Genomic DNA, 24001 nt, shown 5'->3' with positions numbered 1-24001 from the left:
GTGAGTGGCGGAGAGTTGAGTGGGCAGGGAGTGACTCACTCAGGCGGCCAAACAGCTCGACCCCCAGGGCCGCGTAGATGAAGAAGAGCAACAGGAAGAGGAGGCCAAGGTTCCCCACCTGCACCGCGCACACACGAGCACAGCCTCCGATACCGGCTTCGTCACAGGAACGTGGAATTACCTCGCGTGGAAAAGAAGCCCGCGGCTCCACGCGCGATCCCGGCCACGAGAGGGGTCGCGACATCACGGACCACTCACAGCCGCATCCCCTTCCTCGCCATGTTCCTCCTCCATTCACTAATCTTCACACATCCCATCACTCGCGCCTCGAAACAACAAGGGCTTGGACTCGATTCTTGACTCGGACACCTTTCTGTGAAGAGTTTCTATCCCCCCCCCCTCTTCTGCAAGTGTTTCCTCCGGATATTCCGGTTACCTCCCATAGAAAAAGAATAATGTTACTGGGATTGGCCAAACCACACACCCCAATGTTGAACAATTACTTGCAAATTATTCAATCGAGACCTCACTCAACAGCAACATCACTCACTCCTTCGAAAACATGGCAGGACCCTCCTGAAAAGGTAACTTGAGACTCAGTGACGCTTTCTTGGGTTAACAAGCAGAATGATGATGATGATCTCTGAGTGTAGAGCGATGGCCGGAGCCGGAGCTCGCCTCACACCTGTGGCAGCGCCTGCACCACGGTGTCGATGAGGGAGCGCATCCCTGTGGCTGTCTTCAAGAGCTTGAGCACTGGGGACACGGGCACATCGGGGCACGGGGGCACGGGGTCATAGAGACACGGGGTCACGGAGACACAGGAACACAGGGTCACGGGGACATCGAGGCACGGGGCACGGGGACATCGAGGCACGGGGTCACGGGAACACGGGGACACAGGGACACGGGGACATGGGGACATAGAGGCAGGGGTCATAGAGGCACGGGGTCACGGGGACATGGGGTCACAGGGACATGGGGTCACGGGGACATGGGGACATCGAGGCACGTGGTGACAGGGACACGGAGGCACGGGGTCACGGGGGCGCGGCGACTCGCAGGGCTGAGGCCGCTTTGCGGGCACGGAGGCGTGCCGTGCGACTGGCTCAGGGTAGCTTCGGCCCAGCAGCCACCCCACACCCTGGTTACCATAGTACCAGTTACCCTGGTTACCCCACGCCCTTGTTACCATAGTACCAGTTACCCTGGTTACCCCACGCCCTTGTTACCATAGTACCAGTTACCCTGTTTACCCCACACCCTCGTTACTTTGGTACCAGTTACCCTGGTTACCCCACACACCAGTTACCCTGGACACTGGTTATCCCGGTTACCACGGTGACCCGGACGCGCATCACCCCGGGTGGGGGGGGGCGGTGGGTACCGCGGGCGATGCGCAGTACGCGCATGATGCGCATGATGGTCGGGTTGATGGGCAGCGATGCATTCATCTCGATCTCCTCCAGCGTGATGCCCATGATGGACAGCAGCACGATGCCGAGATCCAGCTGGTTCCACCTACACGCACGCGGCCACAAGACAAAGATCACTCGCGTAGCCTTCACAGACGGTAGGAGCAAGTGCTGTTAGCGAGCTCCTATTAAGGCCGACACGGCACACGAGGGGTTGAGTGGCCAGAAACCCCGCCCGACCGCCTTTGTCTCCCTCGTGGCTATGTTTACACACCGCACCAGGTACTCATTTTATGCTGAGTCAACCTAGGGGAGGTTCAAGACCGGTTCAGATAATCGTCACTGGTGTTGACCGTGAGCCTCAATTCGAAACCGGGTCGCCGGATTCGTAGCGCAGCACGCTAACCGCTGTACTGTCGCTCCCCACGCACGGCCACACCGACACATACATCACATACATATACACTCACCACACACTATATACATGCCCTTAATACACAATTCGCAACATGCGGTCAAAGAACGCGTTGTTTATTTTACGACTATAATTATTATCACCACGCTTGATTACTCACGAAAGCGTCACCGAGTCCCAAGACTATTTTCAGGAGAATCCTATCAAGTGTTCACGGTAGAGGGCGATGCTACTGCTGTGTGTGTGTGAGATCCCAACGGAGTAATTTGCAGATAATCTTGTTGTGATTGGAATACTTTTGCCGATACCAGTGGCATTTTGTGTGTGTGTGTTTAGCTGTGGCGGAAAACTGGGGAACAATGACGAAATCCATGCAGAGCAGATGGAGAAAATACAAAACTCCAAACAGAAAAGCACCCGAGTCAGGAATCAAACCCAGGCTCTTTTTGTGAGGCAGCACGAGTGTTACCACTGCACCATCCTACCACTCAAATCTGAAATATACATATATTGAAAAATGGCGTTGTGATTCGATGGAAATTATGAGGTCCGTGGTGAATGGCCGGAGGAATGGTGAGGGAGGGAGGCGAGTGGGCCCTGCACCTGTCCTTGAAGTATCTTCGTATGCCAAACGCCACGAGCTTGAAGGCCGCCTCCAGCACGAACACCGTCGTGAAGAAATAGTTGCAGTACTTGAGCGCCTCCTCCAGCGACTGCGAGACACGAGCGAGTGTCACCACCCCCACTCTCCCCATGGCCCTGATCCCATAGGCTAACATGTGAACACGGAATGGCCATGGGTTAACAATGGGAAACAGAATTAGTCTGTCTAACACATAGGCTTAACACGTATACTTAGTCTGGGCATTCTTTCTCCTGCCATTCGTTTTAGTCTATCCCCCCCTGAGCGTCACTACCGCCCTCCCCCCGCCCCCCCCCCCCACCACGACTGTGGGCCACACCCTGGGCTGGTCGTAGTGCTCCATGGCCATGGTGACGACGTTGAGGCCGATGACCACGGTGATGAAGAGGTCCAGGTAGCTGGACGTGCACGCGCCGTGAACGAGCATGCGAGTGCGCGAGTAGTCAGCGTAGTACGGCTTCTGCTGCGCTTCTGCACGCGCGCACACGCAGGGAACACGCGCACACAGACAAAGGTCTCCGTGTAGCCTTTAACAGACTGTTGGGAAAGTGCTGTTCGCGAGTAGCATCTATTAAGGCCGGCACGGCACACGAAGGGGTTGTGTAGCCAGTACCATGCCTGTTTACACACCGTACCATGTACTAATTTAAGGTTGATTCGACCTAGGGGAGGCCCAGGACCGGTTCAGATATTTACCACCAATGTTGGCCATGAGCGGGAATCGTAACTCGAGTAACTGGGTTCACGCATTGCGCTAACCACTGTGCTGCTGCTCCCCACACTCGCCACAATGTACACACAGCGATAAGCAGACATCCAGGCGCACACGAATGCACACGGCCACACACACGTGTACACGCTGATGTACGCCGCACACCCAGGTGGACAGACGAGAGCTGTCAAAGTCGGGTTCGCACCCCCCGGCCGCTCCCCCCGACCGAACGCTCCCCCACTTCCATCTACCCACGGACGCCGCGCTGCGTTCACGCGTCGATCAGGTACCGCACGGAAGGGGACACTCAGGGGGGGCGCCATGGGAATGCCAACGAACGATGACAAATAAAAAATAAATGAGATGCGATGATGACATTTCATAGAAACTGATCGCCTAGCAAATTATATTTACCCTGGCGTAATTGGCCCGAGCCCCGCATGTTTCATTGAGATTCGAGACATGTCCCACGGCGAAGGTCCCGTCGACCCCACGTTTAAATTATTCACACGGTAAGGGGGCGGGGGGGGCTGCATGGGAGCGGACCTGACTTCACTCGCCCACAGTCACTACCACTCTTTCCCTACTCACCCTACTCACTACCCAGAGAGAACGGACCACCGCTAATCAAAGGAATATGTCCACACATAGCTACGCATGCCACGTAACACGTGCCTCTAAGAATCTACTTTGCTCACACTCTCAAACGACAACACACTACTCACTCACCACACCCACACACCACACAGCAGGTCACAACAACACTCACCACACTGCAAGTCAAATCACACCCACTCATCAGCACACTCCAGGTCACTGCTCCCTCCCACTGTCTCTGTTCCCAAGTATTACATATTCGATATTACAACCTGGATGGTACTGTATGTCGTTGGCAGTTGACGCTATCGACCTTTAGGCTTGTGCTCATAAACTGTGTTTAAAGAAACTGAAAGACATGACCAAAGAGCCGAAAGTATTATAATGCGCAATAAATACAACACATAGCACCTGTGCAAAATAATTCTATTGCGAGTCTAGAGGTCTCTTGATTTTCTCACCTAGTTGAACTCAACTTGAAAATCATAGTTAGTGTGAACAATACATTGTAATTGCTGCTTACGGATTGCATTAACTTTAATAAGATCAGCACCATGGACAGCGCCTCTACCTCTAAGAGGGATCAGCGCCATGGACAGCGCCTCTACCTCTAAGAGGGATCAGCACCATGGACAGCGCCTCAACCTCTAAGAGGGATCAGCGCCATGGACAGCGCCTCAACCTCTAAGAGGGATCAGCACCATGGACAGCGCCTCTACCTCTAAGAGGGATCAGCACCATGGACAGCGCCACTACCTCTAAGAGAGATCAGCACCATGGACAGCGCCTCTACCTCTGAGAGGGATCAGCGCCATGGACAGCGCCTCTACCTCTAAGAGGGATCAGCACCATGGACAGCGCCTCTACCTCTAAGAGGGATCAGCACCATGGACAGCGCCTCTACCTCTAAGAGGGATCAGCGCCATGGACAGCGCCTCTACCTCTAAGAGGGATCAGCACCATGGACAGCGCCTCAACCTCTAAGAGGGATCAGCGCCATGGACAGCGCCTCTACCTCTAAGATGGATCAGCGCCATGGACAGCGCCTCTACCTCTAAGAGGGATCAGCACCATGGACAGCGCCTCTACCTCTAAGAGGGATCAGCACCATGGACAGCGCCTCAACCTCTAAGAGGGATCAGCACCATGGACAGCGCCTCTACCTCTAAGAGGGATCAGCGCCATGGACAGCGCCTCTACCTCTAAGAGGGATCAGCGCCATGGACAGCGCCTCTACCTCTAAGATGGATCAGCGCCATGGACAGCGCCTCTACCTCTAAGAGGGATCAGCACCATGGACAGCGCCTCTACCTCTAAGAGGGATCAGCACCATGGACAGCGCCTCAACCTCTAAGAGAGATCAGCACCATGGACAGCGCCTCTACCTCTAAGAGAGATCAGCACCATGGACAGCGCCTCTACCTCTAAGAGAGATCAGCACCATGGACAGCGCCTCTACCTCTAAGAGGGATCAGCACCATGGACAGCTCTTCAACATATCATTTGTGGCCAGGTCGCTTCTGAAAAATAAGTTAATACCTCAGTGGGATTTGCCTGGTAGGATGCGGATGGTTTAGTTGTATTTGTGTTTGTTTGGGTCATGTATTTGTGTTTGTGTGATTTGTGTTTACCTTCTTGTAATTTGCATTACTATCATATCGTTGTACTGTTTGTTGTTGTAACGTTCTTACCCGCCCCGACTATATATCTGTGAAAAACAGCTTTGTAGCTCATCGGATTCCTCCAGTATGAATAAATATTCTGATTCTGAACCTCTGAGAGAGATCAGCACCATGGGCAGCGCCTCTACCTCACGCACAACTCGGCAGAGCTTCGGGTGCAACTGTCAGGGACCGTGAGCTGCTATTACATCGAACACAATGCTAAGCACTCGGATGCTGTCACACGCAACATGAATTACCACTGCATTATGACAGGGCGTAAAAGAAACACTCAAGGGGCCATCCAAGCGTTGGTAAAGGCGATGGCTTTCAGGATAGCAATAACTGACGTCATTCTTCATGACACCCGACATGGCCCGATCGTTACGCGCCCTAACGCAAAAATCAATTATGAATCATCACAATGGCTGCGAGAACCCGCGAGTTGACTTCACATTGACCCCGCCATGGCCTCCTGGTCCTGCTATGACCGCGTGACAGGGCCCACGTGCTCCACCCTGATTCCACGAAGCTCCGCCTGAGCGCATTCCACTCCGCGTCCCGCAGGCGCTGGCCTCAGGCCTCATCATCCCAGGGGCAGAATGAAGCGAAAGTCGCTCGATTCCTCTCACGGCCCCCACCCCAGCCCCCCATCATCGCCTCGGGCCACCATCTGCAGGTTACAACACTTCTCTCCATGCCCCCCCCCCCCGCTGCACTTTTGAACTCCTTCCTTCCATCGTCTCTTCCCCTGCCCCTCCCCACGCTCTTACGATGATAATAATGATAACCTCGCACACTCTGGGACGTATTAGAATGTTGATAGCAGTGTTGTTTGTTGCTGGCTGATTGGAAGTTTTGGGCCTTTGTTCAGTGTCGCACAGCGGACGGAAGAGATTGGCATACGTGATAGCTCCGTGACTAGGCTCGAACCTATGCACACCAGCAGAACTATCGCCGTGAGGCCGGGAGAGGTGGCGTAAGGGTTGGGTACAGGGAGGTGAGGAGGGGGGTGGCCTTCCCTTGCCGGGGGGAGGGGGCCGCGGGATCGCTGTGGGGTGGAGTGGCGCCCGTGGTGGTATGCATGATACCTTTAGGGTTTTTGTGAGCGCCCTGCTTAGCGCGTCTCCCCCCCGCGTCCTTTCCGTCTGGAGGCAGACACGGAGAGCAGCCAGGGGTTAGGCGCCGCGCACACCGCCGCTCTCGGCGTCTCCCCGCCGTGCGTGCGGTACAAGCATGCTGCTCCCCCAACACGCTGCTGCCTCCCATTGTCGCGCCCCCAATGAACCCACCCACCGCCAATTAAGCCGTGCGCTCGCAGCGGCGCGGAGAGACGAATGGCCGAGGGGGGAGGGGGCGTGGAGGTGGGGTCGCAGCGGGAACCGAAATCGATCGGTTCCGCACTCGCGAAGCCAGAGCTCGAACCAGGAGGGCACTTGGTCGGGTTCAGATTGGCGCGCGGTTCCGGATTGGTCACGCAGGCCCCCGGGCGGCCAGGCCGGCGACCCCAAGCCGTGACCGCGGCGACCCCCGGGCGCGACCGAGCGAGGATAGAGGTCGCAGAGAGAATCCACGGCTATCGCCGCCCGCGGCCCGGCGACGCGGCGGCATCGGGGGGACGCGAAGCGCGGGGTGCAACGTCGGGGATTCTACCCCCCACCCCACCCCACCCCTCACACGCAGCTACCACCGACCCCGCCCCCACGCGCGTGCAGAGCAGAGCGGAGCGTGCGTCATGAATGGCAGCGTGGGGATGCGTGGGGCGATGTGGATGGGTCTCAGCAGCGAGCGGTGCCATGCGGGTGGAGCGACCATGCGCTGCGCGGGGACGGTGGACGGGGTGCGCGGAGACCCGCGGCGCCGCCGCGCATTCATCCCGGACCGCGACGGAGCCCGAGTCGAGCCGAGCGCCTCGTCGCTCGCCCGCCCTCATTCCCCTCTCGCGTGAACCAGGCCCCGCACCCTGCACGCAGTCCGTGCCTCGCGTCTCCCAGTCTCTCTCCCGACCCTGTCGCAGCTCCCCGATGTCTCCGCCCCGCCTCTCCCCCCACCTCCCCCCCTTCCCTATCTCGAGTCCCCATGCATCCTCCCCCCCACCCTTCTTACTGCGCCTCCGTTTCTCTGCCCGGCGGAGTCGCTTCTCCTCGCGGAGCCGCGTCTCCTCGGCCTCCTGGTGCTGCCGGCACTTGTGGAAGTTCTCCACCACGACGCCCACGAACATGTTGAGCACGAAGAAGCTGACGAGCAGTAGGAAGGAGATGAAGTAGAGCAGCATCCACGGGTTGTGGTTCCGCACGGGCTGCACGCGGGCACAACACCCAGCAGTGCAACTCGCTACCAGCAGCAGCAACCACCATTTAACAACAACAACAACAACAAGTGGGGATAGCGACGCCAGGCCCGGTGCACTGTCTCCTGTTAAAGCACCACGAGATGTACTGCTCATGTCGGGGATTATTCGCAGTGAGGGGCAACGCTCGCAATGCGTTTCCCAAGCGAGTAATTTGCGGTCTAATTTCTCTAATTTGGAGCATTACACCGGGACACAATATGACCTACTCCTCTTCTGATGATGTCCGGGGATCTTTAACGTCCACTGTGAGTGAAGCAGATGGTGCAGGGTTAATGCCACGCATCCCAGTGTGATGATGCATACAGTGCGTGATGCTGTGTGTGAGGATGCTGTGTGTGAGTGATGTCACTGTGCTTGATGCTGTAACTGGTTTCTATGAGCGATGATAATGACACCTGCAGTATTTACCAGGGCGGCCCGCCGAATTCAAACTGCGGACCTCCGCAGTTTGAAGCAAATCCGCAGTAGCATGAGAGAGGCTGTGCACCGGCATCTCCCCCCTCCTTCCTCCCGTCACCCCCAGCCCTCTCCCCGCGTTCAAACAACAAACACCACTGAGCCCCCAGCCCCGAGCCACGGGTTTGTTCCGGGTTCCTCACCTGCAAATCCTCACCCACGGCGTCCAGGCCGTCGTACATGATGTTCACCCAGCCGTCCTTCGATGCCAGCACGAACAGGGACATGAGCGCCTGCGGGACACGGGACATCAGACACAGCCACGGGCACGCATCCCACGGGTCACGGGTCACAGGAGAGGTCTGTGGGGGGGGGGGGGGGGGGTCGCCACCTCTTCCATACACAGCGAGCCCGGACACGGGTCTAGACATTCGGCCGAAGCCTCTTGGCACCACTGCGCAATCACCAGCACCAGATCTCGGTACACATCAATCCTTGCCGTTCGAATACAGCAGACGCCGATTCTTGGTCAAACACGGCGGTAACCTTAGTGGCTGGGTGAGTGGGTGGGCAGGTGGGTGAGTTATTAAGTGATTTTTGGACGACGGATAAATGAGTGTTTTCGGTAAAGTCACGTAGGTGAAAATAAAAATAATAATAATAAAAAAAATAGAATAAAAATGGAAATAACTAAATTAAATCACGACGTTTCGGGCGCAACACAAGTGTCCGCCATCAGGTGGAGACAACCACCGCGAAGGCATGGCTGTAGCCATCCCTTCGGCAAACTCCAGCGATTGCTTTGTCGCTGTGGTTGTCCCCACCGTCGTGATTTAATTTAGTTATTTTTATTATTATTTTTATTTTCACCTACGTGACTTTACCGAAAGAACCAAAGAGTATGGATCATTGCAGTCACGAAAACTTCTAATCTAGAATAAATGAGTGAGTGAGTGGGTAAGTAGCAACCTTAGGTTTGAGGGGGGGGAGGTCAGGGGAAGGCTCGAGAGTAGGGAGGAGGACAGCATGGGGAGGGATGAGGGAGGGAGGTAGGAGATAGAGAGAACAAGGGGGAGGGATCAGGGGGAGGATGGAGGGCGGCCTCACCTGCCCCAGGTTGTCAAAGTTGTACTTGCGGCGCACCCAACGGTAGTGCGCACGCGCGCAGTCAGCACGGCTCGTGATGTTCCGGGTGTCCGTCCCCTCGCAGAAGTAGAACTTCCCCTTGAAGAGCTGCGGGGGGCATGGGGGCACGAGGGGTGACGATCGATTTTCGCCGCACCGCACTCCGCATGAACGGTGCCACAACGCTCCACCCGCTCGCTTGCCACGAACGCCGCGGCCCCACGAGGAAGGACCGGTAGTGGCCCTTCCTCAGAGCACAAGCCACGTGCTATGAAGAAGGGCTAAAGTCTTCCAACGCGTCCCCTCAACATGGACGTGTGGAGGAAGAGAAAGCCAAGATTTCCTCTAGAGCTTGCTCTTCAGCCAGCAGAGGAAGGTGGTGGTGGCGATGGCGGGTGAGGAGTTGAGGGTGAGGTGGAGGTGGGGGCTTTCGGCACCTGTACCCCCAGGATGCCGAAGATGATGAAAAAGGCGCAGCAGATGAGGACGATGTTCCCAATCGGCTTCAATGACGTGATCAGCGTCTCCACCACGAGCTTCAGGCCCGGCGCGCGGCTGATCACTCTGGAGGAGGTGTGGGGGGGGGCATCGATTATCAAGGTTGGCTATGTACAATGCGAAACAAGTTCAACATACATACATACCGGACGAGAGGGGCTGCAGCGTGATGCCACCAGCATTGGGTTCAGTCAGTCTGACTTTGCTGATGAGGCACCGAATGTTGAAGCCGGTCCAGAGCCTTGATGGCATTAAACCAGCCGAGTGGCTGAAGGGATGCGTGGTATAGCTGTTGCATGTGGAGGGACAGATGTGTGAAGGAGGCGCAATGCCTGCTCAGGTATTGTGCGACTGACCACGTGGGTCACTGACCCCCTCCCCCGACCGCTTCCCCCTCACCGCAGGGGCCGCAGGGTGCGCAGGAGCCGGAGCACGCGCAGGATACCCAGGATGCGCGCGCCTCCCGACGAGGCGAGGGACACGACAATGTCCACGGCGGAGACGAGGACCAGGAGCCCGTCCAGCAGGTTCCACGAGCTGCGCAGGTACGCGCCATCCCCCAGCGCCAGGCCCAGCGCCGTCACCTGCACACCGGAGCAGGCGGGGCCAGGGAGGGGGAGGGGGGAGGGGGGGAGTAGCGGGCCAGAGGCTCCGGTCATCCCGGCCGTGACCCCCGCCGCAAGGCATCACCGAGCGAACGACCAGGGTCTCGATGCGATGGACGATTTTGTTTTGACGCAGGTATTGAACACAAGCCCAAATCCCCAAAACGTCTAGCAGTCAGCAACAAACAGCACTTTCAAAGTTGTAACAGGTTTACTTATGTGAATGCTAGAGCGCAAGTTTGTGTGAGTGTGTGCGTGCTTGAAGAGAGGCTACATTTCAGCCACGTCCCCGAGGAGCGATGCCGCCGCACCTTAATAGCCATCTCAGTGACGAAGGCGGCGGTGAAGATGTAGTTGGAGACAGTGAGGAAGACGCGCTCCTGCGCACCACGGCAGCGGGGGGGGGGGGGGGGGGGGGGGGTACGGTGATTGTGAGCGCACACCGGGGGGCTCGGAGCGTGGGTTGGGGGGTAACGGGAAGGGAGCGGGAGAGGCTCACGGCGCTGTAGCTGGGGATGTCGGGCCGCTCCAGCGCAATGGTGATGCAGTTGAGGAAGATGAAGAGCAGCACCACGTGGTCAAACACCTTGTGCGCGATGATCTTGCGGCACACCCAGCGGAACCTGCACTCCGCGGGGGGTGGGGGGGGGGGCAGCGCAGGGGGGTGGGTGTGTGTGAATGTGTCTGTGTGTTCCCGACCTCAGGCTGTGTGTGTGAGACTGTATGTGTGTGGGTATGTGTTGGGTACCCGGGGGATCTTTGTCTGCGTGTCTGTGCGAGTGCGGTGCAGCGCCCTACCGGTTGTGCGGGTGGAACACGTAGAGCGACCAATCCGCGCGCACCACGCAGCAGCGCGGCCGGTAGCGCTGGAGGCGGCGGCCCAGCCGGAACCACCAGCGCTGAGGACACGCACAGACACACGCACATCATGCACACCATCAGCATACACACCATCAGCATACACACCATTATCGCTTTCATAATCCTGAGGGGACACTTTAGCCAGCATCTAGGACAGGAGGTTATAGAAGGCACCTGACTCATCAACCTTGTCTGCGTTCTTCTACGGATATATTCATTTTCGGTGGAGGTGGAAACCATATCACCATTCCTCCCCTCCGGTTCATGGGGCAAGCTAACAGTAGCATGGAACTCACAGATTCCCACACCTCGACTCCACATTTTGTTCAAAAGAGCCACTCCCTGTTGTTCCCTGCCTCGAGTGGAGGACTGTCCACCCTTCGTAGTGAACGGAACCGAAACCGGCCCACCAGACCTTCAGTAAACCACGGAGGCCTATGTGGTACCAGTCGAGATCCCGACAGAAGACTGGCAGCCTCTCATCCAAGGTGAGTGTTCAAACACCCGATGTGGCCATGCGCAGTGCTTTCCTGCTGTTTCTGGAGGAACCCGGAGCTCTGCCAAATGGGGTTTGGCCAGGAGACGTTATAGACGCCTGTCACCCCGGGGCCTCTGGCACAAGCGTTGTTTTCACCATCCTAAGTGTTATTTTTTGTAGTTTAAATTAATGTGGTTAGCAGTGCCGCGTACCCATTCAGAGCCCCCGTTGGCCACCACAGCGCCTGCTAGCATCCCATGAGGGTAAAGGGCTAATTAGCATAATCTTTCCCTCCAATGATATTGCACACGATACATCATCGAGGTTACCGAATGGCAACCGCCAAGGAGGTAGGGGTCATTTGCCAGGTGTCACAAACAGCACAACACACACGGCACGCAGAGTTCACACTCATGTGGTAGACGTGGCAGAGAATGTAGTTTCACTCTGGGGAATACGAGATTGATGATGATGATTCTGCTGCAGATTCCGATTCCGATGAGGCTCACATCGTCAATATCATCCAGGGGGTCTGGCGGCGCATGTTTGGCCGAGCCATGGGGGGGTGTCTTCCCATTGCAGTCGGGCAGAGACAGGTGCAGCGCCACGGGCATGAGCAGGGGCAGCGGCAGTGCGGGCCGGTGCAGGGCCACGCGCACCGCCGCGACGTCGTGGGGCGCCGCTCCGGGCGCCGCGGGGGGCGAGGCGAGAGGCAGCAGCAGCGTGGGCGGGGGGGGGAGGGGGCGGGGGAGGGGGCCGTGCCCCCTCCCGCGCCCCCTCCCTCGCCCCCTCCCTCGCCCCCTCCCTCGCCCCCTCCCTCGCCCCCTCCCTCGCCCCCTCCCTCGCCCCCTCCCTCGCCCCCGCGCCCTCGTCCCCGCCGCTCGCCGCCCCCGGCGCGTCGATGAACTCGTGGTCGTCGCCGTCGTCCGGCGAGAGCAGCGAGCGGCGCTCCCCCTGGCGGCGGGGGGACCCGGCCCCGCCTCGCGACCCACTCGACCTGCGGGCTGCTCGGGGCCCCGGGCCTGCGACGAGGACAGCCGCCCCCACGAGAACCCCGGGGCCCCCCGAGATTCCTTCGCCGACAATGCACGCGGAAGCGTCGAGGACGACCTGCTCACCGGCGTGAAGGAGAGAGGCAGGGGGGAGAGGTAGGGAGAGGCAGGGAGAGTTCGGGAGAGCGCGGAGAGTTCGAGAGTGCCAGAGAGGGGCAAGGAGAGCCAGGGAGAGAGACATGGAGCTAGCAATTCCAGGGTTGCACATTCACATTTTAACAGATCTTTATTTGATTGTTTTTGCTCAAAATTAATTTTGCTTCAGTGCTGTGCTGTTTTCTTTTGTTTCCCTTTTGTCATTTTGGTGACCCAAGTAATGCTTGCAAATGAGCATCATCCTGGTCTCTAGAATTCTTACCTCTTGCCATAAAATAGACTTGAATCTTAACTTAAGACACAAGGGGAAATTAACCACGCGGTGATTTAGGCCTGCCGCCGTGCGATTTGTACGTCAGCGTGAGCCAATTGGTTCGTTCGTTACTCATAGGGCGCTGTTAAATACCTCGTGATGTTAAATACCTCGTTTGGTATGCAGGCGGTCGTGGTTTCGATCCCGACCCCGACCCCGGCTGTATATTTGAAGTTTGTATGTCTCTCCCCATGGTCGTGTGGATTTTTCTCCGGGTCCTTTTTTTCCCATTCACATTTAGAATCATGCGCTTAGAGTATTTGGCTACTATATATTCACACGTGATAAGCCACTTCGTTGGGCTACCATTTGTGGTCAGGCCGCTTCTGAAAAAGAGCTGTACAGCTCAGTGGGCCTTGCCTGGTAGAATAAAAATAGTAAAATGTTCCGCTGGAATATGTTTTATGTTGAACTTCTTCCAACACAGTACGGAGCCAACCATGCTAATCAGTGGCACGGGAAATATGTTCCTGGTTCCCGGCTTCCGGATTTGGTAAACGGTTTTCAAAAATACCGGTAAGCGGTTCTCGTGTGGGAACTTTGCAGTGGTACCCACGTGGTGCCATGGCTCCCCCACGGGAGAGGAGGCGGCGTCCGTGGGGGCCGGCCCCCCCACCCCTTTGGGGTCCGCGTGACCATTTGAGGCCAACACTGCAGGAAGAAACATCATCATCAACATCATCATCACTGTAAATAATCATTCAAAACATCATCATCGTTAATTGTCTGTGGAGGTGATGTGATTCGTGCGCTGTTCCACGACCCTGCCCCTCTGCTGCCCCTCTGCTGCCCCCTAATTTGGGAATCGAGTGGAAGGTGGGAAGGGGGCGGGTAGGGAGGGGGCAGAGGGCGGTGTGGGGGGGGAGCACCTGGGAGCCCTTTAGCTGGGTCCCCCTCCTCGTCCAACGCCGAGCCGCCCACGTCGTCGTCCGAGTCGGAGCGACTCGCGTCTCCCTGGGGGGGGGGGGGGGGGAGACCCCACGTGAGGCGTTGGGACGACGTAAACAACCACAAAGCTCCCCTGTGTAGCCCACTCAGGCTGTATGGGCAAGTGCTGTTAGCGAGTACCTATGAAGGCCGGTATGACTCACGAGGGGATTGATGACCAGCACCACACCCCACCGCCTTTGTCTCACCAGTTGAAGTACCACACCAGGTACTTATTTTAGGCTGAGTCGACATAGAGAAGGCCCAGGAGCGGTTCATATTTTCGCGACTGTTATCGGTGGTGAGCTGGAATCTAACTCGGGTCTTCAAGTTTGTAACGCAGTGCTCCATTGCTCCCGACGCACACAGACACACAAACAGACAGACGGGCAGACCTATGGCGAGACGGACCAGTGGATAGACTTCCACTCACACTCACAGGCAGACTCACACCGAGACAGAGAGACGTGTAGACAGACGCGCGCACAGTGAGGCAGACCTCGGCCTGAAAGCCCTCCACCAGGATGGCCACGAGGAGGTTGAAGAGGACGTAGTTTCCGAATGTCATGAGCGCGATGAAGTAGAGCGCGGCCCAGGGTGAGGAGGAGGCCATGCCGTGGTAGAGCACCACGTTCCAGTCCTCCTGCGTCAGGATCTGCACCGCCGCCCGCACGCGGGTGAGGAACGACACGCGCAGCTCCACACGGGAGCCATCAGAGCCACAAGGGAGCACGCAGAGCCACGGCAAAGGCCGATCGTCTCCTCCACACGGCAGGTCACAACAATACACTCACTCACCCACTGGACCACCCATTCACTCACTCACCCACTCACCCACCCACTCACCCACCCACCCACCCACTCACACACCCACTCACTCACCCACCCACCCACTCACCCACCCACCCAATCACGCACCCGCACGCACCTGGAAGACGGTCACGATGGCCCAAAGGAGCGAGTCGAAGTTCTTGCGGTCGGGGACCGTGTCCCCACTCTCCGTCTTCACGCTGAACTTGCAACCGAAGAGATGCATCCCGAGGATGCTGCGACGCCACGCACACAACGCACATAGTTGTACTATATTATGCTCCAACGCGTCTCCCCGCCTGCCTTCAACAGCCAGCACGGACCCGCGCGGTGAAGTATGGTCAAATTACGCCGATGACCCGCACTGCGTTAGCAGGTGATCATCCATCAGTGGGTCGATTGATGGGCCCTACGTGAGTTTCTACTCAAACGAGCACTGAGGCATTGGTGCTCATCTCCTGTATACAGCCCTCCGGAGCCGGTGGTGAGTCAGCCCAACCCCGGCCGGGATTTGAACTCGCGACCACGTGAGCGTGAGGGGCGTGCGGGGAGGAGGGGCCCCAAAATGTTGACATTTTAATACAGGCCACTGCATTGCTTATAATTAGATATTTCCTCTGGTCAATAAATATCAATATCTGAGTCTCAAGGGGTGGGAGGAGAGGGAGGGAGATCGCCCCTTCCCCCCTCCCCCATTGGATCCGCCCCCAGCCGCCTGCTTCACCGTTGAGTTCCCAGGCCGTCTAGTGCAGAGCGACCCTCGGTGTCATGAGCGTGATGGCTGTCACTGGCAGCTGTGTAGCCGTGACGATAGATGAGATGCATGGGAAACAGCAGTGGGAAAGCGAAGAGAGAAGAGAATGAATGGGGAATAAGGATGTAGGAGGAGAGGGTGGAGGAGGCGACACCAGGGCTCGACGCTACTGCTGCTGCACGGAGAAGCCGCATCTACTCTCACAGGAGGCGGTGGGGGGAGGGGCTCCGAGTGGAAGTGGTAAAACACCAGTCACGTGGTTTACGAGAGGCTTGAGCTGATTTAAATCGAGAGGTGTCGACATGTAGCTGAGAGAGGATGGATGCAGAGTGTGGGTGGTCACACAAGAGTCACGCGATTCCCGGGGGTGCTGTGGCTGATGTAGAGATGTCCCCGCACGCACCGCACCTGAATATGAAGATGAAGAGCATGAGCAGCATGCAGAAGGTGGCGACGTTGTCCATGGTTCTCATGAGCACCACGAGCTGGCGCCGCAGCGCGGGCATGAAGCGCACCAGCTTGAGCACGCGCAGCAGCCGGAACGTGCGCAGCACCGACAGCCCCCCACCCGACTGCCCCACGATCTCGCACACGCTGCGGTGGGAGGGGGGGGCACGGCGAGACACGCGCGGACAAAGGGGGCGTTGGTGTGCCGCCCCACCAAGCAGCTGGAGTTGAGAAATGATTGTTCTAATAAAAAATACTTTTCTATCAATTGTTTAGTTATGTTTTTTATATCTAATGATTATTTCAACACAGTCTGATTTGTGCCTCGGGGAGGTCTCTGGGCGGCTGTGAAGGCGTCCGACTGACAGATACCCCATCAGTCATCGCGATTAGCTTCGCATTGTAGCCACGCCGTTAGAGACACACTCAGGGCGGTGAAGAAGTCGCCCGTGGCTGTGATGAGAGATGATGTCACGACGCGAGGGTACACTGTGCAGATACAGCAGGTCACGGCCTACACGCTCGAGGAGGAAACAACAGCAATGGCGATGGTAGCAATAACACGACGAGGTTTTCCTTAATTAGAACACCACTCACAACAGCCCCACCTAGTGAAAATGTCACGAGCCGCGACTGAATGTGACCATGATATCTCGGCAAACGGTGATGCTGCTGCCTACCACGTGGTTGACGTGAGAGCGTGGTTGTGATGTGGTTAATGTGAGAGCGTGGTTGATGTGGTTGATGTGAGAGCGTGGTTGTGATGTGGTTGATGTGAGAGCGTGGATGTGATGTGGTTGATGTGAGAGCGTGGATGTGATGTGGTTGATGTGAGAGCGTGGTTGATGTGGTTGATGTGAGAGTGTGGTTGTGATGTGGTTGATGTGAGAGCGTGGATGTGATGTGGTTGATGTGAGAGCGTGGTTGATGTGGTTGATGTGAGAGTGTGGTTGTGATGTGGTTGATGTGAGAGTGTGGTTGTGATGTGGTTGATGTGAGAGCGTGGTTGTGATGTGGTTAATGTGAGAGCGTGGTTGATGTGGTTGATGTGAGAGCGTGGTTGTGATGTGGTTGATGTGAGAGCGTGGATGTGATGTGGTTGATGTGAGAGCGTGGATGTGATGTGGTTGATGTGAGAGCGTGGTTGATGTGGTTGATGTGAGAGTGTGGTTGTGATGTGGTTGATGTGAGAGCGTGGTTGTGATGTGGTTAATGTGAGAGCGTGGTTGATGTGGTTGATGTGAGAGCGTGGTTGTGATGTGGTTGATGTGAGAGCGTGGATGTGATGTGGTTGATGTGAGAGCGTGGATGTGATGTGGTTGATGTGAGAGCGTGGTTGATGTGGTTGATGTGAGAGTGTGGTTGTGATGTGGTTGATGTGAGAGCGTGGATGTGATGTGGTTGATGTGAGAGCGTGGTTGATGTGGTTGATGTGAGAGTGTGGTTGTGATGTGGTTGACGTGAGAGCGTGGTTGTGATGTGGTTGACGTGAGAGCGTGGATGTGATGTGGTTGATGTGAGAGTGTGGTTGTGATGTGGTTGACGTGAGAGTGTGGTTGTGATGTGGTTGATGTGAGAGCGTGGTTGTGATGTGGTTGACGTGAGAGCGTGGTTGTGATGTGGTTGATGTGAGAGCGTGGTTGTGATGTGGTTGACGTGCGAGCGTGGTTGTGATGTGGTTGATGTGAGAGCGTGGTTGTGATGTGGTTGATGTGAGAGCGTGGTTGTGATGTGGTTGACGTGAGAGCGTGGTTGTGATGTGGTTGATGTGAGAGCGTGGTTGTGATGTGGTTGACGTGCGAGCGTGGTTGTGATGTGGTTGATGTGAGAGCGTGGTTTTGGTTGGAATACACAAGGACACGCTCCAACCACTACCCTGGAATCCAGTTTCCGTACGGCAGAGGCCTTGCTTAGAAACATCTGGCAGTTCATCAGAATTGTTCAAGAAAGCCTGACTCTGCTGATCAGACATTGCATGTCGAAACCGTTCCAGAGTTTTCTTGTATTACACAAAGGCTGATAAAAGTATGCACTGCCAAAAGGTTATGTGGCTGATGTGATGTGTCAAAAGAATGGTATTTTGTATGTGGAGAGACAGATATGGAAAGGTGGCCAATTGTCTGCTTATTTATTGTCTCGAATTCTCCACAGTGATGCTCGTGATGGTTTTGTGTTAGAGTTTTCAATGGCGGTGGCGGTGATGTTGTGGTACTGGATGGTGGTTGTGGTTTTTATGGTGATTTTTTTGATGGTGGTGGTGGTGACGCACCTAATAATGACGATGATGCCGTCAAAGATGTTGTACTGGTTGCGGATGTAGCCCAGCAGCCCGGACGCCAGCAGCTTGATGAGCATCTCCAGCGCAAAGATGCTGGTGAACACCATGTTGCTGATCTCCAGCAGATTAGTGAGCTCCTCGGGCTGCAGTGGAGGCGGAGGGAGGAAGTGCAGGAGCTGAAACACTCATCTTGCCATTCATTTGAGCGGTGACATGGCCCAGCTCTAGCGCGTTCACCACTTGTTGCAAAGTTTCACGGTTTAAATCCGACAGGCCACCCTGGTAAACACTTCGGTATTAACCAAAAAAACGCACCGGGCGTTTCCACAGTGAGCGTGAAAGATCCTGTCACGTCATTCGAAATAAGTAGGCCATTGTATGCCGACATCATGGTCCAAATTTCACAAATTCGCAAAAATTACACCGCAAATTAGTCAAGTGTATTCACACACTGCTGAAGCCAAATACTGCAGCACCTGAATCTTCAAGATTTACTCGACAGCGCATAGCAGCAGAGAGTGGAGGTGGTGGTGGTGGGGTTGGTGCACCTGTTCGTGGTATTCGATGCCCATGCTCAGGCTGTTGATGAGGATGGCCACCATGATGCCGCGGGTGAAATACTTGCTCTCCACGATCGCGCGGAACCAGCGGCTCACGCGCGCCCATCGAGGGCCCGCGGTTCCCCACGTGCGCGCCCAGCGGGGCCTTACGGCCCCCCATCTGCGCGCTCGCGCGGGGAGCCGGGCCACCTGGCAGAGGAGGGGAGGGCGGCTGGTTAGGGCGCGGCCGAAGCGACTCTGCGGGTTCATGCCGCTGATCCGAGCGGTGCTGTTGCTGGAGGAGGCGATGACGGTGGCACGGGTCAGGGGCAGAGGGACCCACCCGACGAGGTGGCCCCTCCTCGGGCCGATCCTGGTCCCGACGGCCGCTCGGACGCCGGAGGTCCCGGGGGTCCCGGAGGTCCCGGGGGTCCCGGGGGTCCCGGGGGTGCGGGGGTCCCTCTGCCCCGAGCCCCGACCCCGCGTCACTCCCACTATCGCTGTCACTGCAATCGCAGCTGACGGGAGGGGCGGTAGAGGGTTGCGGGGGGCACGGGATATAATTCGAGTCGCGCGCCGCCGCGTCTCTCGCTCAACGCTCAGCATGGTGACCTTTATTAACCGTGACGTGATACAGCGCTTTGAAGGAAATGGGGTTGGTGGATTACACAGAGATTCATAAAATTACCAAACCAGCTGATATGCCAGGTGACCAGATGGTAGTAGGGCAAGAGGGTTTGTGAACCCGTTTGTGCAGACCTTTGAGTGTTCTCCAGTTTCCTCCGACACGAAGCAAACATCACTCCTTAAAAACAGGATTGGCCAAAGTGATGGATGGATCATGACCATGATCCTGACAATCAGTCCTGAGACCCCATACGGCTTTCCTGTTGTAATTGGCCACGTGATCTGGCGATGATGCTGCTGCATTGGCAGCGGTGTACTACCAAAAATAACAAAGCAACTCAACACACTCGTCTATAACACGGTATATAGTATTCGACGTTTCGGGCAATGCCCCTCTGCATAGCATATAGATGGTGCTACGAAGAAGGGTCATTGCCCGAAACTCCGCCTGTTTGATCTGTTTTAAGGCCACAGTGTAATACACGGCCAAGACGTCATCGCGGCCGAGGCTACGGATGTCACCACGACCGCCCGTTATCGCCACCGAGGCCCTCCGCCGGACCTCGCAGATGCTGCGCAGGAGACGCGCAGCGGCCTCCGAAACACTGCCCGACAGCCTCCTCCCACAACCTGCTCCGAGACTCACACGAACCCATGGACTCGCACAGAGAACCATAGACTCACTCAGACACCCATAGATTTGCCCTGACAGTATCCCACGTCTGCCCTTAGGTATTGTCTTCTCCTTGGCGGCCGGACACGTGGAGACCGCGTCACGAAGGTGACCCCCGCACGCCTGGAGGGCTGCTGTGCATGCGTCGCCGCCGTGGCGAAACGCGGCGAGGTCTAGAAAGTCCACGCGGGCCAGGTCGAGGCAGTAAAATATCACTGCATTCATCCCTGATCCAGTGACCCGTGCCCGCCTGGTGAAGGCGGGGGAGGGGGCGGGGGGGTGCGGAGGAGGCGGGGGGGGTGCGGGGGGGGTGCGGAGGGGGCGGGGTGAGGAGGGGGCGGGGTGAGGAGGGGGCGTGGCTCCCTCACTCGGAGCTGTCGGACGGGCAGTGCGGGCAGCGCTGCAGCTCCCGCTCCAGAAGCAGCGAGGGAGACCCGCGGGAGGAGCGGCCCGAGTCGCGGCGCGAACCTGCAGCGCGGACCCACGGGTCACTTACAGTGGTGGTGGTAGTGGTGGTGGTGATTGTGATAATTGTGATGATGGTGGTGGTGTTGGTAGTGGTGATTGTGATGATGGTGGAGTTGGTAGTGGTGACTGGTTAGTGGTCGTGATTGTGATGATTGTGATTGTGATGATGATGGTGGTTAGTGGTCGCTGTTGGACCTGGCAATGGTTGTGTAGGGGATCTAAACAACAGCGGTCAGCCTGGCACACGCACGGACTCGCTACATACAAATACAACGACCCCCGTATCGCACTCAACAGACTGCTGGGGCAAGGGATGTTAACGAGTACCTATTGAGGCCAACACGGCAGACGTTCGCCTTTGTATCCCCAATGCTGATGTGTACAGATCATCATGGGACCTTTCTTGACCAGTATCAACATTTTAGGATTGGTTTGACTCTTTCTGGCAATGAAACAGGTGTGTGTGGTTAATGCCGATACGATTCCTTGCAACGGGTTTCTGTTTGGTGTTTGAACATCTTAGCACCTGTTTTATTGCCAGAAAGGGTGAACCCAATTCTTGTATGTGTGCAGTGACATCGCCGGAGGCCACCAGGCGGTTGGTGCCGTGCCAGCCCCATGGGACACGGGGTGTGTGGGTGCCGCCCGAAGGGTGAGGGTCGTGTGAGGCCACGGCACTCTGGTTGACCCGGGAGGACACGTGACTGGTTAAGTGGACAGAGGGGCCCCAAGAGGGGGGGGCTAGGGGGGGTCACGTGATTGGGACCCAGATCCTTCCAAAGGATTCTGGAAGGTGGGCGTGGCCAAGGGCGGAGCCGGCCACGCCGCAGAGAATAGAAGCCGGGTCCCGAGAGGGACCAGGGTGGTTATTGTTCATCCTGGAAGAAACCCTGAGTCTACGATCTCCGTTCAACGAGTCTCCAACACGTGGACCGGGGCCGAAGCTGTTTCTTCCGGTCCGTAGTAGCAGTTACGTTGTAACTAGTGTAGTAGTGTAGTAACTAGTGTAGTAACTAGTGTAGTAACTAGTATAGTTAGCCTGGTGGTCACCACCTTAGGTTGTTATTCTGTTCAGGGGAAGTTACTCCGTGTGTTGCAACTGAATAAACGTGTTGCCTCCAAAGTCGACGTCTGCGACTCAGTGGAACCCATTGCATGTGTCGAGATCAGTTACTCTTATAACCCCGAGTCGACCCAGGGGAGGCCCATGACCAATTTAGATGTTAGTCACCGATGTTGGTTGGCTGTGAGCGGGGAATCGAACTCGTGTCGCCGGATTCGTAGCGCAGTGCGCTAACCACCGCGCCAGCGCACACACGCACACATACGGACACGCGTACTGCTGTAGGTGCGTGAGAAGCGCCGCAGCCCCCTGTAGGGAGCAATGGAGCCCCCCCTCCCTGGCGCCGCCTTTGCTTTCGCCGCATCCTCGTTCTGTGGGGGGCCCGACGCGATGATGGTCGGGTAGCTGATGGGGGGCGTGACACGTGGCGTGGGGGGAGACAGCGGCTGCTTGACCCCCGTGGGGGGGCAGTCGAGGCGCACGCAGTCGGCGTGGAAGACGCTGTGCACGGAGGCGGTACGCCCCCCGCGCCCACGCACCACCAGGGCCCCGCTCGACCCGCCGGGACCCAGAGGTGCCCCCGCCTCTCCCGCCTCCAGCTGCGGGATCCCGGGCGCCGCCGCCGCCGACTGCTGCTGCTGCTGGCCGCTGCCGTTGCCGATGTGATAGTGGTGGTGATGATGGTGGTGGTGGTGGACCATGTGGCGGTGGACCGACTTGCACGTTCTCCTCCTCCTGCTGCCGCCGCCGCCAGCGAGGGTGCCCCGGGCCGCGCCGCCGTCCCGCCGGTGGTGGTGGTTGTGGTGATGGTGGTGGTGGTGGCGGTGATGGTGGTGGTGGTGGCTGACGTGCCGCCGGCGGTGGCTCTGCTGCTGGTAGTGGTGGCGGAGGAGGGAGGACGAGCGGTGCCGCCGGCAGGAGCAGCGCGGGCGCCGCTTGGCCACGTGGAGGCAGCCGCCGCGCTCCAGGCAGGAGCCGCGCATGGCGGAGCGCGGCTGCGACGAGGAGGCCGAGTTGCGGGCCGAGGAGCAGGCGGAGGAGCAGGCGCCCCACAGGTGCAGCGCGCGTCGCCGCAGCCTCCGGCAGGCGCGCGCGCTGTAGCGCAGCAGCTCCTGGTAGCAGCTGCCCGGCTCCTGGGCGCGCGGGAGGGGTGCAGTGGGGGAGTGCAGGAGGAGCAGCAGCAGAACGGGGGGGGGGCAGGAGTGGGGGCGGTCATGAGGAGGAATTGCAAGAGTCGCCTGGGGGGATCCGCGCGACACTCGATTCACAGAGTAAATTACGCGTTAAATTGACGGCGACGTCTACCCCCACGTGTCACGCACCGCGTGCGTAGTAACGCACGCGGTGCGTGTTTATTACAGTTACTGAGCACACACACAAAACGCCAAACGACCAGCGACGGACAGCACCATGAAAGTCGTAATAGATAAAGATTAGCACGTTTCTTGAATTGAGCAAGGTTATTCTTATGAGAGCTTGGAGGAAAGAGATGACGATGGGAGGATGAACTGTCCCACCTGCAGTGTGATGAGTGGGTGCGTGAACGGGTGACTGAGTCGACTATAATGCATCACAGGGTGTAGACTGGACGTGTGCGAGTGGGTTGGGTGCGTCGACCGGAGCCCCCCCCCCACCACACCTGGTCGCCCCCCGCGCTGTCGATGGAGCTACCGCGCGATCCGAGGCGCGCCCGCTGCTCGTACATCAGCTGGTTCTCACGCTGCTTGGTTTCGGAGAACTGCGTGGCGATGACCACGAGGCACAGGTTGATCATGAAGAACGACCCGACCTGCGCACACACAATGACATCGACCCCCCGTCATCATTAGCATCGTACTGGGGCAAGTGCTGGGCGAGCAACTGTGAAGACCATCACGACACACGAGGGGGTAGGTGGCCAGCACCACACTCAGCCGTACACTTACACGCTGCACCAGGTACTCATTTAAGGCTGAACCGGCCTAGGCGAGGCCCAGAACTGGCTCAGATATTTGTCACTCTTGTTGGCCATGCGTGGGAATCAAACAAACTCCAGATGCTTACCCCCACCCCACGCCCGATCTGCGGACTCACAATGATGAGGAGGATGAAGTAGATGAAGTTGTAGAAGGAGTGCGCGTCCATGACGTAATACATGATGTCCACCCACCCCTCCAGCGTGATCACCTGTCAACAGCACCACCACCACAATCTCC

At 57.3% G+C, this 24001-nt stretch overlaps 1 protein-coding gene across 1 annotated transcript in view; it reads right to left on the bottom strand.

Annotated features, from left to right (window-relative positions):
- Nucleotides 1-24001, bottom strand: part of LOC144726502 (voltage-dependent T-type calcium channel subunit alpha-1I-like) — a 57171-nt gene that overhangs the window by 8558 nt on the left and 24612 nt on the right. The window contains 28 exon segments of the mRNA XM_078605286.1: nucleotides 40-118; nucleotides 686-756; nucleotides 1388-1521; nucleotides 2434-2543; nucleotides 2793-2944; nucleotides 6535-6591; nucleotides 7550-7742; nucleotides 8396-8485; nucleotides 9300-9425; nucleotides 9755-9881; nucleotides 10215-10399; nucleotides 10732-10800; nucleotides 10920-11043; nucleotides 11219-11319; nucleotides 12269-12496; nucleotides 12498-12869; nucleotides 13777-13871; nucleotides 14090-14174; nucleotides 14647-14802; nucleotides 15076-15193; nucleotides 16120-16305; nucleotides 18428-18579; nucleotides 18985-19185; nucleotides 19319-19493; nucleotides 20644-20743; nucleotides 22084-22939; nucleotides 23446-23595; nucleotides 23880-23972. Coding sequence (XP_078461412.1) covers nucleotides 40-118; nucleotides 686-756; nucleotides 1388-1521; nucleotides 2434-2543; nucleotides 2793-2944; nucleotides 6535-6591; nucleotides 7550-7742; nucleotides 8396-8485; nucleotides 9300-9425; nucleotides 9755-9881; nucleotides 10215-10399; nucleotides 10732-10800; nucleotides 10920-11043; nucleotides 11219-11319; nucleotides 12269-12496; nucleotides 12498-12869; nucleotides 13777-13871; nucleotides 14090-14174; nucleotides 14647-14802; nucleotides 15076-15193; nucleotides 16120-16305; nucleotides 18428-18579; nucleotides 18985-19185; nucleotides 19319-19493; nucleotides 20644-20743; nucleotides 22084-22939; nucleotides 23446-23595; nucleotides 23880-23972 — 4585 coding nt within the window.

Source organism: Lampetra planeri, chromosome 23 (genome assembly GCF_965212315.1).
Source record: "Lampetra planeri chromosome 23, kcLamPlan1.2.h2, whole genome shotgun sequence".
Classification (NCBI taxonomy): Eukaryota; Metazoa; Chordata; class Hyperoartia; order Petromyzontiformes; family Petromyzontidae; genus Lampetra; species Lampetra planeri.
This window is presented reverse-complemented; position numbering and strand designations above follow the sequence as displayed.